The sequence below is a fragment of the Schistocerca americana genome, chromosome 1 (assembly GCF_021461395.2).
Source record: "Schistocerca americana isolate TAMUIC-IGC-003095 chromosome 1, iqSchAmer2.1, whole genome shotgun sequence".
Classification (NCBI taxonomy): Eukaryota; Metazoa; Arthropoda; class Insecta; order Orthoptera; family Acrididae; genus Schistocerca; species Schistocerca americana.
The window spans coordinates 890,645,874-890,665,890 of NC_060119.1; the positions used below are offsets into that span (position 1 = coordinate 890,645,874).

General features: G+C 43.9%; 1 protein-coding gene across 1 annotated transcript in view; it reads left to right on the forward strand.

Annotated features, from left to right (window-relative positions):
• LOC124594941 overlaps positions 1-20,017 on the forward strand; it is a 223,996-nt gene that overhangs the window by 101,943 nt on the left and 102,036 nt on the right. The window contains exon 7 of the mRNA XM_047133447.1: positions 11,851-12,146. Within this exon, the coding sequence (XP_046989403.1) occupies positions 11,851-12,146 (296 nt within the window). The remainder of the gene's footprint in view (positions 1-11,850; positions 12,147-20,017) is intronic.

Below are 20,017 nucleotides of genomic sequence, written 5' to 3' on the forward strand. Positions count from 1 at the left end.
CACCAGTAAGTGTTTTATAGTAATAAAGGGCATTTTTAAATATGCTTCTGCTATCGTAACCATCATTTAAAGACGTTGAAATAGTACTTGCAGATTTTATTTAATTGTCAATCTTTCATTTATAAATATCTATATAACAATCAAAATTCGCAATTGCCGAGTGGTAGGAGCCTTCGACCATTCGATTCATTTGTATATTCATATTGTATACTGTACACTCAGCAGCATTTGGCCTGTAATGCGGCAACTACGTATCCCAGTCCCTAGACAACGAAACCAGCCAAAACTTTTAATATTTCATCTCTGAGTCTGAGAGTACGTAGTTGAGGGCCACCACTATACCTCATTTTTTCTATTTGAAAGCCCGCAACCTCCAGCCTAAAAGCTTACGCCAGAGTCAGAACACATATCAGAACTTTAAAACCTGAGTCACAATCGTCTTATCATCAGCTAAAAATAGAGGGCAGATCCCCACCAGTCTAGGCTTCTGCCCTGGCATCACGGTATAAAATGCACTCTGTTAAAATATAGCGTACAGATATTTGCACGCCACAAGCATCACAATACGGGTAATCCTCTCACCGTAGTAAAAAGCCGCCTTTTGTGTAGAGGTAGGTGAACCGCCACTTCACATCAGGTGACGGCTACATTGGGCCTGTGTGAGGCGTATAAACCACTGTGCACACCATACACACCTATGTAGCATACCATAGCTCGGCATCCAATAGAAAGGATTTTTTGTAATAGGCAAAGACGAACGAGGCGGCCCTAAGGGATTTAAGTAAATGATTGCCTTTTAGAGATGAGTGAGGCCGGTATTCGTGTTTTACATCGAGGTTGAAGCGAATTTCCACCTTGGCTCCTCAAGAACCCAGACTTATTTTAGACTTGACCAATTTTAAGAAAGATAGTACACCAGATTTTACATTTCAGTCTGCGTTTTTTAACATAACTGTTTGTCCAGATGATAATTACAAAATGTTTCAAGCAAATGTGCTTTAGCCTTCAGGGGAACATCAATTTGCATGATTGCCTTCGTTGTAGCTTTGTTTTTTTTTTTTTACAATGATGTGAACAGCGCTATGACTTTTTTTAATGGCACCCTGTATTTTTCTTTCGGTAATTCATTTCCTCTCCTAAAGACCTATTCAAAAATGTATCACTGTGTACCATTCACTTAAACGCAACGTTATTAATTACATAACACAACATTGACTTTGAGCCCAGAATCACAAACTCGTCCACTTGCTGGAGTTGTCAGAAAACAAATGAAAACCAAGTAAAAACATAACACAAAATTGACCTTGACTCTCCTGTACCATTGCCCAGGAGTAGAACATTTCAAGTTGCTCGAAGTGGTGACTTCGGACACCGATATACTGGTGCACTCATGTACGAGTGCACCAAAGTATCGGTGCCCAGGTTCTCCACTTTCAGCACCTTTGAGCCAAAGTCAATTTTGTGTTATGTTTTTACTTGGTTTTCGATTGTTTTCTGACAACTCCAGCAAGTGGACGAGTTTTTGATCCCGAGCTCAAAGTCCACGTTGTGTTATGTAATTAATAACGTTGTGTTTCAGTGAATGGTACACCGTAGTACATTTTTGAATAGGTCTTTAGGAGAGTAAATGAATTATCGAATAAAAAATACAGGCTACCATTTAAAAAAGTCATACCACTGTTCACATCTTTGTAAAAAAAAACAAAGCTACAACGAAGGCAATCATGCAAATTGTTGTTCCCCTGAGGCTAAATAACATTTGCTTGAAACATTTTGTAATTTGCATCTGTACAAACAGTTATTTAGGGTGGTCAAGACAAATGGGACACCCTGTATATAGTTCATCCATCCTGGGAATCGAGAATCGCAGTGATTTTTGTCTGTTATCGATATCGGTACTGGCAGGATATTAGTGCCGGAGAAGTCCAAGACCGTATCAAAATCTCTACAGTAGTTCCTCAGGTTAGCCCGGGCATACAAAAAGAAGCGAGAAGGGGACTTCAATTTACATATGTAGAGAGAAGATTTAATAAAACATTTTTGTTTGTTTACTAAAACATGACAGCAACTTACATTTTATGTTTGCATGTAGTAATGTTCTTCTATTACGCTTTTCACAGATGATTAATGCAACATATATTCAAACGGTAAAAAGATATTTCTTGTGTCATATAAATGCAACTTAAAAAGTTTCAAAGTTTTTACTTTATTTGTTGTGTGAAACGTTACTTCTTGCATATTTTCATGGTTCTAGGTCACCGGGAAGTATACCCTATATGTTTTGATGTGTGAGTCTGCGAGTATCAAAATATGTGACATAAATGACCGAATCTTTTGGTTGCACTGACTTAGAAATTTAAAATTTTACTTCGCCAGAGGACTATAGTATGTGACATAAATCTAAACTTGATATGCCAACCTGTTCCAGAGGAAAAGGGGTCTTAAAAGACGGGCGGAAGACGGACAGAGAGACAGACGGATAAAAAAGTCACAAAATATTTTTGATTTTATTTATTTATTTATTTACACGTCTAGCTCCTTAGGACCAAATTGAGCAACAGATCTCCAAGGTCGTGGAACGCGTCAGTACATGAAATTACGACATAAAAGTAATAACAGATAAAATGAAATGTTTATGAACCCACAAAATATCAACCCATATGTTTAAGTAAACGTAATTACCAATATGACATAGGAATCAGCTTAACTTTTCAAGGAGCACCTCAACACAATAGAAAAAGTGACCCATGAGGAAACTCTTCAGTTTCGATTTGAAAGCGCGTGGAGTACTGATAAAATTTCTGAATTCTTGTGGTAGCTTATTGAAAATGGATGCAGCAGTATACTGCACACCTTTCTGCACAAGAGTTAAGGAAATGCGATCGAAATGCGTATTGGATTTCTGCCTAGCATTAACTGAGTGACTGAGTGGAAGTTTCTATCTCTTGGGGATAAGCTGATGTTGTTAAGAAGAATCGACAGTAAAGAATACATACATTGAAAGGGCAATGTACCCATCCTAGTGAACAGGGGTCGACAAAAGGTTCGCGAAGTTACACCACTTATTGCCCGAACTACCAGTGTCTGAGCCAAAAACTACAAATTACAAAGTAATCATTTTAGAACTTTTTCCTTTACTTGTAATGTGAAAATCTCGTTCCTGGCGAATTTCATAATTCTAGGTCAAAGGGAAGTAAGCTATATGTATTGATAAGTGAGTTTGCGAGTTTCAAGATTTGTGACATAAATAGCGGAATCTTTTCAGCGCGATGACTTAGAAGCTTAAATTTTTGACACTGCAAAGGGACCATATACCTTAAAATATGAGATCCAATTTGAAGTTGAATGCCAGCCGGTTCCAGACGAAAAGAAGTCTTAAAAAGCGAACAGACAGACAGATCGATAAAGTGACAAACTTCTTTTGCTCTATAATTACAAATTAACAATTTTCGGATTTTTTCCTTTATTTGCAGTTTGAAAAATTTTTCTTGCCAAATTTCATGATTCCAGATCACTGAGGCTTTGATGAGTAACATTGAAACTCCACGCCCAGAAGTGTCACAATTAATAAGGTGTTCCACGATATTGTGCCATGGTCGATTGGATTTCACATTTAAGTCTAAGGTTTCCTCCCCACCTGCGGAGGACGTTTTCAAGGGGGAGCGTAGCTTCTTTTAGTGTCCGATTGAGATTAGCGAGGCAGGGTGCGAATCAGACACCCAAAGAAGCTATCATCCTCCTTGAAAACTGTCCTTCGCAGACGGTGACAAAACGTTGGGTTTAAATGTGAAATCCATTCGACCACGGCACAATAACCAGGAACATCTTATTAATTTTGATGACTGTGTTTTCCAGTGTAAAAATATGTGACATAAATGTCCGGATATTTTGATTGCATTGACTTAGAAGCTTAAAATTTCTTCACCTCCCAGGGACCATAGACTTAAGTATGTGACATAAATTTGAACTTGATACGCCAACATGTTCCAGAGAAAACGGGTCTAGACATATGGACAGAGAAAGAGACATACGGATAAAACTGGCAAAAGATTTTTTTGCTGTGTAGTTACAAATCAACAATTTTCAGACATTTTCCTTTACTTTTATTGTGGAACCTCTCTTCTTGCCAAATTTTATTTTTCTATATCAACGGGAAGCACCCTATAGGTTTTGACGTGTGAGTTTTCGAGTATCAGAATATGTGACATAAAGGGCCGAATTTTAATTGCATTGACTTAGAAGCTTAAATTTTTTATACTACCAAGGGACCATATATCTTAATATGTGACATAACTTTGACCTTGATACGCCATCTGGTTCCAGAGAATTGGAGTCTTAAGAGACAAACAAACAAAAAGATGGATAAAAAATGACAAAAATGTGTTTCGTGTGATACGACTAATTAACAATTTTCAGATTTTTTCTTGTATTTTCAATGTGAAAATTTGCTTATTGCCAAATTTCATCACTCCAGGTCAACAGGACTTTGATGAGTGAGTTTTCGAGTATCAAAATATGTGACATAAATGGCCGAAAGGTTTTACTGCATTGACTTGGAAGCTTAAAATTTCTTCGTTCGACAATGGACCATAGACCTTACTATGTGATATAAAGATGAACTTGATACGCAAATGTGTTCCAGACAAAAATACTCATAACAGACGGACGGAGGAACGGATAGACTGATAAAGAATTTTTTGTTTTATAATTATAAATTAACAGTCTTTAGGTTTTTTCTTTATTTTTACTGTGAAATCCTTGCCTCCTGCCAAATTTCATGAGCCTATGTCAACGGGAAGCATCGTACAGGCTTTGATGTGTGAGTTTTCGAATATCAAAATGTATGACACAATAGACTGAGGCTTTTGATTGCATTGACTTAGAAGCCTAAAATTTTTACGCCGGTGTGGGAGCACAGACCGTAACATGTGCCATAAAGTTGAGCTTGATACGTCTACATGTTCCTGAGAAAAAGGTTTCCTAACAGTGGGCAAGACATACAGACAGACAGACAGACAACAAAGCAATTCTATAATGGTTCCGTTTTTACCGATTGAGGCATGGAACCCTAAAAATGCCCGCGACTGATTCTCTGTGTGGTGTTCTCACAAGGAAAGGACACAATATATTGTAGCGTAAATTATATTAATACATAGCGCAGTTAACAGAGCAACAAAAATGCATATATCGTAAATATTGTAACTGCTGTGAACTATCAGAACAGGAGATACCAGCCCTCAAATCTACGATGACAATAATGTAAGTGTGGATGATTTATTACGAAAATGGATTATTTGTGGCAAGTAGTCAATAATATGACATGTAACACTCTGTAACAGAGTTTACTTACTTGATTACATTACTGCAGGTAAAAAATACGCAGGTCAGCAATATCAGCATGGTGAACGCATAGACAGTTCTCGCAGTGTGCACATTTGATGAAAGCAGGTTGGTCACACTTCTCAATGAAACACTCTTCCGTTAATCTTTCTTCGAAGCTGTATTCAAGGATATTTGTCATACAACAGGGACGTTTTTCGTGTAGCCGCATTAAAAAAAATGCAACCTTGAATAATTTGGACGGTGGTACCGCCGAAAACTGGATATACACAAACGACTGAAGGCGTCAGAAGTCGTCTCTATGCTATAAGTTATTGTCGTTGTCAGAAGATACCATATTTGTGTCCGTGATAAATTTCACAAAATTTTTCTGTGGACGGACGAAGAAGACTTCGGCGGGTTGAACAATGCCTGTGCGATTTGCTGCGATCAGTTTCTTGATTTGTTCAACGCCTTCAGAACTTTAGAGTTGCATAGTTCGTTGTCTCTGTCGGCTGACCAGGAGTCAACCGAAAGAAAGGCTTCAGTTTTTTCTTGTATATCTGCGAACATTACTTGTAGGAAACCTTTTAAAATCCTAATCGTTATATTTGCTTGCTAAAGCTTGATGTTCAGTAGATTTATATCCATATTTTCCAGAAAATGACCAGTGGTGTACGATTCAAGAACATAAAAATGGGGTAGCATCCATCACAATCCAAAGCATTATTCTATAACTGTCTGTCGTTGTCGCTATGTATGCAGCCGCTGAAAAGACATCCTCGCTTCCCTTCAATGCGAGAGTCCGTCCAGGTCGTAACTCTTTATCAAATCTTGATTGATTGGCATTAATTACTTGGTCGGGCGAGAAACGTTTTTTCTCAAAGAGAAACCTGGTTTCCCTCATGAACTGATAAGCTCTTTGTTGAGTATCGCCATTCCCTTCTATTAACCGCTGCTAACTTTGTGCGATACTTTGCGACAGGCAATCTTATTCTTCCATTTAAATTTCTTTATCCACTAGCTGGAAATTTTGAACTACAGTGAATTGTGTGGCTCAGTGCCCAAAGTGTTAGTGTGCAGACATGTACTCACATTATTGCGTTTCGCTATGTATTTGATAAAAAATGATCACGCAATTCATGATCTTTCATATTCTTCAGAGTTTTCGAGTTTGACGAATGACGTTGTTTTAGACTGTTTTCAGAGTTTTATAACACAGTCCTGCTCTTTATTATCCTTTTCTGTGCCAAAACTGTTGTAATTTTCAGGTGCGGTCTCATATCAGTTGCTACTCCAGGACAATACAAACGGGAAGGCTCAACGTTTCCACCTTTTTCCCTTGATGTTTCCGTCCGTATTTTGTACGCAGCTGTCAGGTATCCTTCTGGAAACTTCGTTCGTTTTCTTGGAGGCGATTGCTAATAAGACGAACAGCTAATTCCCTGGAAATCAACCAATGGTGACATTGCTTCATCCCTCGCTGCCAAGGCACTATCATTTTTCTTCATCTGATGCCTTTTTATCTATTAGGTGTGTAGTAACCTCTACTGGTACAGCATCCTCTTCTCTCAACTGTTACTCAACTGTTACTCTCCTTCTGTAGGTGCATCTTCTAGAGTACCAAAGTACTTCACCAATAGTTTCGTAGCTACTAATTGTCTCGTTTCTTTTTATGGTTTTAGGGCACAAAACTGCTACGGTCATAAGCGCCCGTTCTGTGGCTTAGTGAAGGGTAAAAAACAGAAATTTAAATCAGCAGCAATGGGAGCCGAACTCAAGAAAGAGGGAAACTGAAAACGGAATGGAATCTTAGAAAACTGCTATTGAAGGGGGGTTGTTTTCCCGGATAGAGCTTCAAATGACCTATGTCATCTCACTGGCACTGGTAAATTCAAGGACGCGATCGCCTGAGCGGGTGTGATCTGCTAAAAGGGAAGATATATCAGGCGACAGCTGTAAACTGGCTCGTAGAGGATTAAAATAGGGGCACTGAAGTAAAAGGTGGCTCACCGTCCACGGTTGATCGCAATGAGGACAAAGCGGGGGAGGATCACCACCTAAAAGATGTCGATGGCTAAAAAGACAGTGCCCAATCCGGAGTCTACTTAAAATTACCTCCTCCCAACGACGAGGCCGGAAGGAAGAGGTCCAAGCACAGGGAAGAGGTTTTATGTCCCGTAATTTATTATCGGGAAGAGCAGACAAACGTGTGTGCCATAAAAGCGCAACACGACGACATAAAACGCTCTATAGATCGGCAAAGGGAACCATACGAACAGCGGGCCGAGGAAGAGAGACTGCAGCCTTGGCCGCTATATCGACTGCCTCTTTACCACGTATACTAACATGCAGTGGGGTCCAGAGGAACGCCACAGTGATGCCCCCCCCCTTCCCAAGTGGAGCATGTGGTGGCAGTCCTGAATCTGGTGACCAGAGAGTGGACGGGATAAAGAGCTTGGAGGTTGAGAAGAGAGCTGATCGAATCCCAGCATATAATATATTAAATCCGCTTGTGGGGATGGCTGTATTGGTCAGCCTGGAGAACAGGTCAGTGTAAATAAATGTGGCATCTTCGTTGTCAAAGATAATCTGATCTACTCTAACATGCAGATCTAATGTGCCGTGACCACTTTGGTGCTTGCAGTGCGACACGTAAACGGATGGTTCTAGTAAAAATGGGAAACCTATCATCGCCCCCCTGCTCCTCCCTCTATCTACCCCCATCTACATCTACATCCATACTCCGCAAGCTACCTGACGGTGTGTGGCGGAGGGTACTTTGAGTACCACTATCAGTTCTCCCTTCTATTTCAGTCTCGTATTGTTTGTGGAAAGAAAGATTGTCGGTATGCCTCTGTGTGGGCTCTAATCCTAATGGTCTCTTCGCGAGATATACGTAGGAGGGAGCAATGTACTGCTTGACTCCTCGGTGAAGGTATGTTCTCGAAACTTCAACAAAAGCCCGTATCGAGCTACTGAGCATCTCTCCTGCAAAGTCTTCCACTGGAGTTTATCTATCATTTCCGTAACGCTTTCACGATTACTAAATGATCCTGCAACGAAGCGCGCTGCTCTCCGTTGGATCTTCTCTATATTTTCTATCAACCATATCTGGTACGGATTCCACACTGCTGAGGAATATTCAAGCAATGGGCGAACAAGTGTACTGTAACCTACTTCCTTTGTTTCCGGACTGCATTTCCTTTGGATTGTTCCAATGAATCTCAGTCTGTCATCTACTATACCGACGATTAATTTTATATAGTCATTCCATTTTAGATCACTCCTAATGCCTACTCCCAGATAATTTATGGAATTAGCTGCTTCCAGTTGCTTACCTACCATATTGTAGCTAAATGACAAAGGATCTTTCTTTCTATGTATTCACAGCACATTACACTTGTCTACATTGAGATTCAATTGCTATTCCCTGCACCATGCGTCATTTGGTTGCAGATCCTCCAGGATTTCAGTACAATTTTCCATTGTTACAACCTCTCGATATACCACAGCATCATCCGCAAAAAGCCTCAGTGAACTTCCGATGTCACCCACAAGGTCATTTATGTACACTCCTGGAAATTGAAAAAAGAACACATTGACACCGGTGTGTCAGACCCACCATACTTGCTCCGGACACTGCGAGAGGGCTGTACAAGCAATGATCACACGCACGGCACAGCGGACACACCAGGAACCGCGGTGTTGGCCGTCGAATGGCGCTAGCTGCGCAGCATTTGTGCACCGCCGCCGTCAGTGTCAGCCAGTTTGCCGTGGCATACGGAGCTCCATCGCAGTCTTTAACACTGGTAGTATGCCGCGACAGCGTGGACGTGAACCGTATGTGCAGTTGACGGACTTTGAGCGAGGGCGTATAGTGGGCATGCGGGAGGCCGGGTGGACGTACCGCCGAATTGCTCAACACGTGGGGCGTGAGGTCTCCACAGTACATCGATGTTGTCGCCAGTGGTCGGCGGAAGGTGCACGTGCCCGTCGACCTGGGACCGGACCGCAGCGACGCACGGATGCACGCCAAGACCGTAGGATCCTACGCAGTGCCGTAGGGGACCGCACCGCCACTTCCCAGCAAATTAGGGACACTGTTGCTCCTGGGGTATCGGCGAGGAGCATTCGCAACCGTCTCCATGAAGCTGGGCTACGGTCCCGCACACCGTTAGGCCGTCTTCCGCTCACGCCCCAACATCGTGCAGCCCGCCTCCAGTGGTGTCGCGACAGGCGTGAATGGAGGGACGAATGGAGACGTGTCGTCTTCAGCGATGAGAGTCGCTTCTGCCTTGGTGCCAATGATGGTCGTATGCGTGTTTGGCGCCGTGCAGGTGAGCGCCACAATCAGGACTGCATACGACCGAGGCACACAGGGCCAACACCCGGCATCATGGTGTGGGGAGCGATCTCCTACACTGGCCGTACACCACTGGTGATCGTCGAGGGGACACTGAATAGTGCACGGTACATCGAACCCATCGTTCTACCATTCCTAGACCGGCAAGGGAACTTGCTGTTCCAACAGGACAATGCACGTCTGCATGTATCCCGTGCCACCCAACGTGCTCTAGAAGGTGTAAGTCAACTACCCTGGCCAGCAAGATCTCCGGATCTGTCCCCCATTGAGCATGTTTGGGACTGGATGAAGCGTCGTCTCACGCGGTCTGCACGTCCAGCACGAACGCTGGTCCAACTGAGGCGCCAGGTGGAAATGGCATGGCAAGCCGTTCCACAGGACTACATCCAGCATCTCTACGATCGTCTCCATGGGAGAATAGCAGCCTGCATTGCTGCGAAAGGTGGATATACACTGTACTAGTGCCGACATTGTGCATGCTCTGTTGCCTGTGTCTATGTGCCTGTGGTTGTGTCAGTGTGATCATGTGATGTATCTGACCCCAGGAATGTGTCAATAAAGTTTCCCCTTCCTGGGACAATGAATTCACGGTGTTCTTATTTCAATTTCCAGGAGTGTATATTGTGAATAGCAACAGTCCTACTACACTCCCCTGCGGCACAACTGAAATCACTCTTACTTCAGAAGACTTCTCTCCATTGATAATGACATGCTGCGTTCTATTTTCTAGGAACTCTTCAATCCAATCACACAATTGGTCTCATAGTCCATATGCTCTTACGTTGTTCATTTGTAACTGGGTAACCTCTTTTGATGCTAGTCAATTGTCAGGATGAGAATTACTGCAAAGGGCATTTGATTCTAAAGCATTAAGTCAGGGTGAAAAACACTAAATAAATTACTTTTTCTCTCTTAACAACATGTGGGCAGTGTGGGTTCTTCCTTGGTTCGGGTATGAGGTAGAATGAAGCATCATTTTCACATAAGATAACTTTTATTGAAAGATTTGTACAATAGTTTCCTTATTGGATTGTTCTGGCTGCGAGAGCGGCAGCTGTGTCGTTTGTGAAGCCTTCTGCTACGTGAGCGGTGGCGTCTGATTACGCCTGGCAGTGTGTATCTCGTGTCGCTGTTTCGTCCAGTTCACTGGAGACGCGCATCGTGAGATGGCCCATTTAATTATTGAGAATAAAGTCGTGAATCGGATGGTGATACCTTGGATGTGGCGTCCCAGTGCTTCTCTTCTCTATACGGCCATGTGAGTCTTTGTTGTGCGTCGGCCAGCGGAGCGGTGCGGCGGGGGAAGGTCAGTGTCCCGGACTCGAACAACGGACTCCAGCTTGCCAGTCTTTGGCTGTCAGATCTTCATCACCAGCTCAGAGGTGGCTGCTGATGTGAGGCCGTCTCCTTCCCGTCCTCACGAGTCACCCGGGTACATAAAAATCTTCAAATATCTTCTAACTTCTGTCTTCCGGCGGCGAGGCTGCTGCTTGCTATTCCATTACAGCGGCAAACTTGGTGCTTCTGTGTACGATGTAGTCTCATCCTGCATGACGGTCTTCAGCACCGACTGAACTGTACTGGAACTGAACTCGAACCGAAACTGAAGTGAAAACTACTGTCGGGCCCACTGCATCTCGCTTATTTATTTACTTCAGTTCACTGGAGGCGAACGACTTCACGGTCATTGCCTCTTCTGTCACGTTGAAAAGCTTCTTGAAGAATCTTCTTAACGTCGGCTCTTGGAATGTAGGCGAGGGCCTTTGATTACATGTGACAATTGAGAAACACGTGAGCCGGTCGGGCAATGCCCTGACGGCTGAATCGACAGCTTCCGCTTATGTGGGGAGGGCGATGGCTTCTCCTGAACGTGCCGACTGTCAAGCGCCGGCAGTTGCCATTGCTGCTCTGCCCGCTGTTTGCCAGTGTGTAACTCTTCTAAATTAAACTAAGTTTTTCATTTATTTTCTAATTTCTACTTCACATTGATTTCACTAATTTATTTACCTATCTTAAGTACCACTCAACACATGAAACAACTGTGCGTTGCAGTTTTTCTTTCTAGTCAGTTTAAAATCAAAAATAATTCTGTTCCGTTTCCTGCGACAACTACCGGGACCTTCCCTCATCAGAGTGGGAGTGAGCGTGCGGCGGCTGCGTTGCAGGTGCGGTACGTGCCGCAGCAGTCGTGGACGTACGTGCGCAACAAGCGGTGCGAGTTCTCGGTGGAAGGCCCGCCGTGGCGCGGCTGGCTGGAGGCGCCCCGGCACTCGCTGCCGCGCGGCGCCACCTGCCGCTACGCGGTGCGCGCGCCGCCCGGCCGGCGCGTCTGGCTGGCGCTGCTCAAGTTCCACGCGGGCGGCGACCCGCCGCAGGACTGCGACGCCGCCAGCCTCGCGCTCTTCGACGGCGAGCTGCCGCCCGCGCCGCACGCCCTCTGCCTCGCCGTCGACCGCCAGTGGTGAGCGCCACCGCCACCGCACTACACGTAGATACACCACACTTCACTACACCACAGTGGCAGTGCCGCAACTAGGGCACGGCTGGCAGGGCGCGTCTTCTGAGCCCCTTTCCGTGGCGCTACGTTTTTCTTACGAACGAAATAAAAGAGGTTCGACTAAAGGAAAGTGTAAGAGGGATGGCGAAGTAGGGCGGGGAAGACGAATAAGTCACAGTAGTAGAAGAGAATGGACTGGAAGGTATTAAAACTAGTCGCATATACACTACTCGCCATTAAAATTGCTACACCAAGAAGACATGCAGATGATAAACGTGTATTCATTGGACAAATATATTATACTAGAACTGACATGCGTTTACATTTTCACGCAATTTGGGTGCATAGATCCTGAGAAATGAGTACCCAGAACAACCTCTGGCCGTAATAACGGCGCCGGCCGGTGTGGCCGTGCGGTTCTAGGCGCTTCAGTCTGGAACCGCGATACCGCTACAGTCGCAGGTTCGAATCTTGCCTCGTGCATGGATGTGTGTGATGTCCTTAGGTTAGTTAGGTTTAAGTAGTTCTACGTTCTAGGGGACTGATGACCACACATGTTAAGTCCCATAGTGCTCAGAGCCATTTGAGCCATTTGAACGTAATAACGGCCTTCATACGCCTGGACATTGAGTCGAACAGAGCTTGTATGGCGAATAGAGGTACAGCTGCCCATGCAGCTTCAACACGATACCACAGTTCATCAAGAGTAGTGACTGGGGTATTGCGACGAAACCAGTTGTGGCCACCATTGACCAGACGTTTTAAATTCGAGAGACATCTGGAGAATGTGCTGGCCAGGGCAGCAGTCGAACATTTTCTGTATCCAGAAAGACCCGTACAGGACCTGCAACATGCGGTCATGCATTATCCTGCAGAAATGCAGGGTTTCGCAGTGATCGAATGAAGGGTGGAGCCCACGGGTCGTAACACATTTGAAATGTAACGACCACTGTTCAAAGTGCTGTCAATGCGAACAAGAGGTGACCGAGACGTGTAACCGATGGCACCCCGCACCATCACGCCGGGTGATACGCCAGTATGGCGATGACGAAAATAAGCTTCCAATGTGCGTTCACCGCGATGTTACCAAACACGGATGCGACCATCATGATGTTGTAAACAGAATCTGGATTAGACCGAAAAAATGACGTTTTGCCATTCGTGCTCCCAGGTTCGTCGTTGAGTACAGCATCGCAGGCGCCCCTGTCTGTGATGCAGCGTCAAGGGTAACCGCAGCCATGGTCTCCGAGCTGATAGTCCATGCTGCTGCAAACGTCGTCGAACTGTTCGTGCAGATGGTTGTTGTCTTGGAAACGTCCCCATCTGTTGACTCAGGGATCGAGATGTGGCTGCACGATCCGTTACAGCCATGCAGATAGGATGTCTCTCATCTCGACTGCTAGTGATACGAGGCCGTTGGGATCCACCCTCCTGAACCCACCGATTCCATATTCTGCTAACAGTCGTTGGATCTCGACCAAAGCGAGCAGCAATGTTTCGATACGATAAACCGCAATCGCGATAGGCTACAATCCGACCTTTATCAAAGTCGGAAACATGATGGTACGCATTTCTCCTCCTTAGACGAGGCATCACAACAACGTTTCACCAAGCAACGCCGGTAAACTGCTGTTTGTGTATGAGAAATCGGTTGGAAACTTTCCTCATGTCAGCACGTTGTAAATGTCGCCACCGGCGCCAACCTTGTGTCAATCCTCTGAAAAGCTAATCATTTGCATATCACAGCATCTTCTTCCTCTCGGTTACATTTAGCGTCTGTAGCACGTCATCTTCGTGGTGTAGCAATTTTAATGGCCACTAATGTAATTAAACTGACTGTGTTTCGAGAGCTGCAGTGGGGGCTGTATACACTGCAGGACACTGAAACATCGTAGATATATTCGTTAACCGCTGCCCTTGCGGAGTATACTGAAAAAATAATAGTTCCACTTTCTGCCACTAGGTGAAACTATGGCGCTGTAAGCAATCAGAATGTGAAAAGTTTCCCGTTTTCTGGACAATATGCTGATTGTCGCTAGGCGACCTGTTTTGCTCCCATTTGTGAATTGTCTGTTGGTATAATAGCAGCGCTTCATTGCGGGAATATTGCCGACAGAAACAGGTGCGAAATGGTCTCATGACAATAAATGGGTTAAAGAACACAATCAATAAATTTGAAGAAAGAGGTGAAATAATTGGTGCAGCAGGGAGCGTGAGAGGGCCCGTCCCCATGGCAGTTGATGAAGTTTCTGTAATTACAGCCGACCGTGCAGAACCTCCCTCAAATTCTGCAGTCAGTGCTCGAGCTGTGTCACAGGGATTGTCTCTCATCACGTCAACAGTTCAAAAGGTTTTGCGGCGCATTTTATAAGATTCAGAATGTGCATCAAATGAAGTCCCAAGATAAGCTGCAACGCTGTGACTTTCCTATCCTTTTTTGGCAGTCATGAAAATGGATGACATGTGGCCAGTGAATATCCTTTGGATAGAAAAGGCCCATTTTACTTTGCATGGTCCCGTGAATGCACAGAACTTTCGCATATGGGGTTCTACTCCACCTAGCTTTTGTGCAGGGATGTCCACTGCACTCACCTTATGTGACTGTGTGGCCATCCAGATCCCACACCCTAAATCTGCATGGGGATATCTGACAGGTCCTGTCTGACAGGGATGTAACCAGACTTTTCATGATCTGAACGATAGCATACATTACGAAACTCTGACTACACCGGATATGCTATGCGTAACGGTCCACCATGCCATGTTACGGATGCAGGACGTTGCTGATTCAGGAGACCACAGAGAACACATGTTGTAACGTATAACCATATCCTAATACACTTGGTAAAACCACAATTTTCACGCATTTGATCGTTCCTCCCCTTTTCGTGCATCTGCACCACATTCTGACACCTTACAGCGCCATATGTTCATCTCGTCGCAGAAAGTGAAACTACTATTTTTTTCAACATAATCCACGAGCACACCAATTAATGATCATACCTATGATGTTTCAGCGTCTTACAATGTACATAACCTACAGTGCAGCACTCAGAACACCATCAGTTTAATTATAACCACCTGCATGAAAGTAAATCATGAAGAGTTTTGGGCTGTATTGAATAAAAGTTCCATAAGAACCACTTCAATCGATTTCACAATATGCATTTCATCATCCATTGTGTCTGTTCATAATAAAAGTACCATAAGCAAGCATCATGAAGCATAACGTTACTCGTATTTAACAAAAATTTCTAGTTTAAAAATCTAAATACAAGGGTGACATAATATAAGTCATCGCCACCATGTTTAGTGAACTATCAAACAGTTGTTGCAGCAACAACCCTCCTTGCAAAACTCACAACCCATGGTAAGGCAGGAAAACTAGCTGCCTAAGAAATTCTACTGCCAGTGTTGCATTATTCTTGAACTAGCGTGATGTGTGACACCAGTGCACTGCAGACGCGAGCTAAATTTCTTCACGCTACACTGGTTCGGTCCCGTGCGTGACTAAAGATCGGGTACTGCCACAAAAATATTAGGCAGAGCGACTAGAAACACGTAGCAGTGCCTTGCCTCTGATTGCTACTGATGCCGAGAGCACGCCAGTTGACAGTCCCATTTCGGCCAGCCAGCTTAGTCTACATCCAGATGCTTCATCCACTAGATGCTGGTTTGCAAGCTGCTCATAGACACAGTTCCAAAAGAGAAGAACATCCAGCGTCACTTCACCTTGTCTCTGTGCATGTCCAAGGGGATTTTGTATTCAGGGCCTGCACAGCAGCTCGCCACGTGTTTCATGGGCTGCAGAAGTGGGCTGCCCAGCACATGCATGCCTGCTGACTGCTGACGCATTACTTCAGGCTCATGAATGTGAGTCCTCCAGTAGCCACTGAGGCAGCACTCCTGCCCAGCATTCACGTGCTATCATGGTTAAACTTGCTGCTTTGTGCTACTCTGAGGTAGGCACTGCAGTCTGGAAGTCAACTCATGACATCAAGTAACCTCCATAAACCATTTTTTTGAATATCTTAATGGTAAAGAATACACTGGCTAAGCGAGCTCTTCTGATTTCATGACCACCATGTTGCTGGTATTACACAACCCAACATTGTGCACACGCCATCCTGGTTTAGAGACGACGAGACTGGCAGTTACTGACGTCCACACCCTCGACGATATTGCAAAGTAAAACTCATTAATTTTCAGCCATAGTTACAATACATTTTGTAGTCAGCTCTTTCAGGTCACCGTCTGATTGCTGCGTAAGCACTGCAGATGACAGCAAGCAACTATCTCAGCATTACACCACCCCATCCAGTTTCAATAAGTCGGTATGACTACCCGTTCTGGGATCACATGTGTTATTGAAATCTCGGAGACCACTTCAGCATTATGAGAGGGCGACTACGTGACACCTGTGGTGTCTACACAACAACAAGATGTGTCAAAGCTCATATAAATAGCGCCCATCCAGCAGCAAAGGGCATCAAACCTGAGACTGTTGTAGAGTGGGCTACGTGTGTCTGAACGAGATAAGTGTCGTCACTCAATCACCACCCGCTGCTTCAGCCATCAACGCCATTCCATCGTAAGAGGGGACCACTTGCCCTACGATCTTGCATCTAGCACCAGTGGGGCCCCAGTACCGAACAGGAACCCTGCTGGTCACAGACCCTCTTAGCAACTGCTGACCCTGGACACTGCCAGCCAGGCATTATGAGTCAGAGTTCACTCCCTGGATGAGATCGCCTTCACTGCAAGCCACTGCCGGGTAGGCTGTTGGAATCACCAACTCGCTGTGTTGCCACAATGTATGGATGCACCTCCAGCACTCACTCGGCATTAGCTGCCTCACCGGCAGGAATGCCCTGCACCCAAGCTACACTGTGTCGTTCCTGGCTATGGGTGGTATCCTGACAGCGCACCATCACCAAACATTGTGTGTCAGACACCTACTCTGCCGGATTGACGTCGGTCAGGAGCATCACTGCACACTGTACAAGATCAGTAAAAAGATCTGGGTGCAACATGAGCTTTCTTGAATTTGCTGCTGCTGCCCACTTGAGAACTCGTATGTGATTAGGAGGTCAGAACGGCTATACTGACAAGCCCACATCTGCTCCTCGAACTCCAATGCGGTTGTACTGCATAACACTGCTGACACAATTAGAATTTCTACATTTTTTAATTCTACTTTTTGACGTTTACGGCATACATTACAGTGATGTGTTGACTCATGTCATCTTTTCATTTTTCCTATAATACCCATCTTAACATTTTGTTATCAAACCCTCATAAAATTTGCAACTGCAGTTGGAACCAATTCGCGATTTCCGCCAATCTGGTGTTGTCAGTATAGGGTGTAATATAGGACATTTTGTACTTATTTTGTACGTGACATACCAATCATGAGTTTTCCTTTCTTGAAATGGTAACATGGGTATGGGGTACTCTTAGCCATATTGAAGGCAACCTCCCTAGTGGAGTGAACCCTGAAGAAAAATCCCGGTCCTTCATATTGGGGACTCGGCGGGAGGTTGGCATCCCACCCCAGTAAAAATAGGTCTTGCTACGTTTCCCAAGCAAAATAAAAAGGCCAGGCAAATCAAAAGACATCGACTTTGGTTAAGAAAAAGAGCTCTGATTTGTGGCACGTGGGATGTACAACGGTTACAAGGAAAAATCAAGAATATAACTAAAGAAATTGATTTACTGAAAATAGATATCCTGTTAATAAAAGAAACGAAAAAGAAAGGATCTGGACAGGAGTAAATAGGGACTATATTCTGTTCTGGAGTAGAAAAAATGGAATCAAGGAGTAATTAACTGGAAAGAAGTGAATGAAAGGATAACAAATATAAAATAAAAATTCATAGAATAAAACTGGAATTTATTGCGGCCCTAACGAAAATGTGCCTGAAGAGAAAAAATGGGATGATTTACAAGAAGTGGCTAACTAATGTCCATATGCAGTAAATTGTTTATAACAGGGTAGTTAAATTGACGAATTGGAAAAAGTAGAACGCTGGGGACAAGATGCAGAAAACGATAACGGAAGGAAGTTTATTAACTTCTGTAAGGTTCAGAAGCGTACTGTTATGAGTCGCCAACTGCAGCAGAAATAAATATTATGTGAGTACACCTGACCCAATCCTTCAAAGAACATAAAATCAATCATAGACTATGTAATAGTGTGGAGGCAGCGGAAAATTAATTTGAAAGTTGTAAGGGCAAATAAAGGCATAGAGGCGGCTCCGATTATTTTATAGTTACTTCAAAAATTGTTTTTCTGTTTAAGCCCAAGATGGAGCAGGAGGAAAAAGAGGAGGATGCTGGAAGTAGAACTATGGAGGATCGAAAACATAGGATACATCTGCTACAAGAAGAAAGAGTGAAAGATCGTATTAGTAAAAAGATTACATCTGAGACTAGATGCAGTGAAGCAGGTTTGGAGTGCAAATGAGTTGTACAGTTTCCTGAAACATTCAATTAACGAAGCAGAGGATAATGCTTTAGGAAGGGACAGGGAGAGAGGTAAGATCTGAATGGACGACCACAGAGTTGTTGGAGGCGTTTGAGGAAATGAAGAAACTATGTCATATATGGTTAAGCTCTGGGAGTGTAGAGGATTGGAATAGGTACCAGGTACATCAAAAGAGGGCTAAGAAATTAATAACAAATTCTAAGGAAGGGGAATGGGAAACTTATGTGGGGAAATATAGGCCTATACTAGAGGGAGAAGTAAAAGAGACACTGAGAAAGGCAAGAAATGGAAAGACAAGTGGACCAGGAGGAGTTGTGATGGAATTGTGGAAACGTGGGCCCACTCAAACGGTGATGCATTGAAGTAAATTGTTCAATTAGACTGTTGAGGGAGAGGAAATACCAAGAGAGTGGCGTGTATCACACATATCTGCTACCTATAAAAAAGGAAACCAGAAGCACCCAAATAATTGTAGGGCTCTACAACCAGACATTTTAGCGCTGTACTGAAAAACAGGTTGGAGAATGACATTGATGGAAAGATGCTGAAGGAATAGATAGGTTTCACAATTGGAAGATCTTAGGCAAATAAGTGAGAACGTGTATTCTAATGATCAGGAAGTGTATTTATGGATTTAAAAAGAGCGTATAAATCTATACACATAAACTGACTATGAGAAGCAATGGAGTATATGATAGTAGAATCACAGAAGATATCCCTAATTCAAAGAATGTACCACAAATCGCACGCAGCAGTTAAAGTGGGAGAAAGTTGAGTGAGACATTCCAAACATAGAAAGGACTTAGGGAGGATTGCAGTATATCGCCGGCTCTGTTAAAATGTGTGTGCAGTATGTGTTTGAACTGTGGAATCTGTCATGCGGACGTATGGATTTTCCTTTGCAGCATGGTACTATCTACGCAGTGTTATTTGCCGAAGATCAGATACCAACAACACAAATGTAAGACAAAGAACTTAATGGAAACATTTGGATGAGGCAGACTTAGAATAAATTTGAGAAAAACAGAATATCTAGTAGTGGAAACAGATGGAAGTAAAACAGTAGTGCAGCAAGGAGTTATTAAAAATGTAGAATATTTTAAATACCTAGGATCGATTGTCCATTTCTCGGGTCCATGAAGAAGATGTGGAACGCAGGATCCAACAGGCAGGACAAGCAACTATGAAGTTCTGTGGAGTCGGTCAATATCAAAGGAAACAAAGAAGAGGTTTCTGCAATCAGTAGTGGAAAGTATATTAACATACGGTGCAGAAGGATGGACCCTAGGGAAACGGCAGAGACCGAGCGAGGTGTGGCAGTGGTTACTACACTGAACTCGCATTCAGA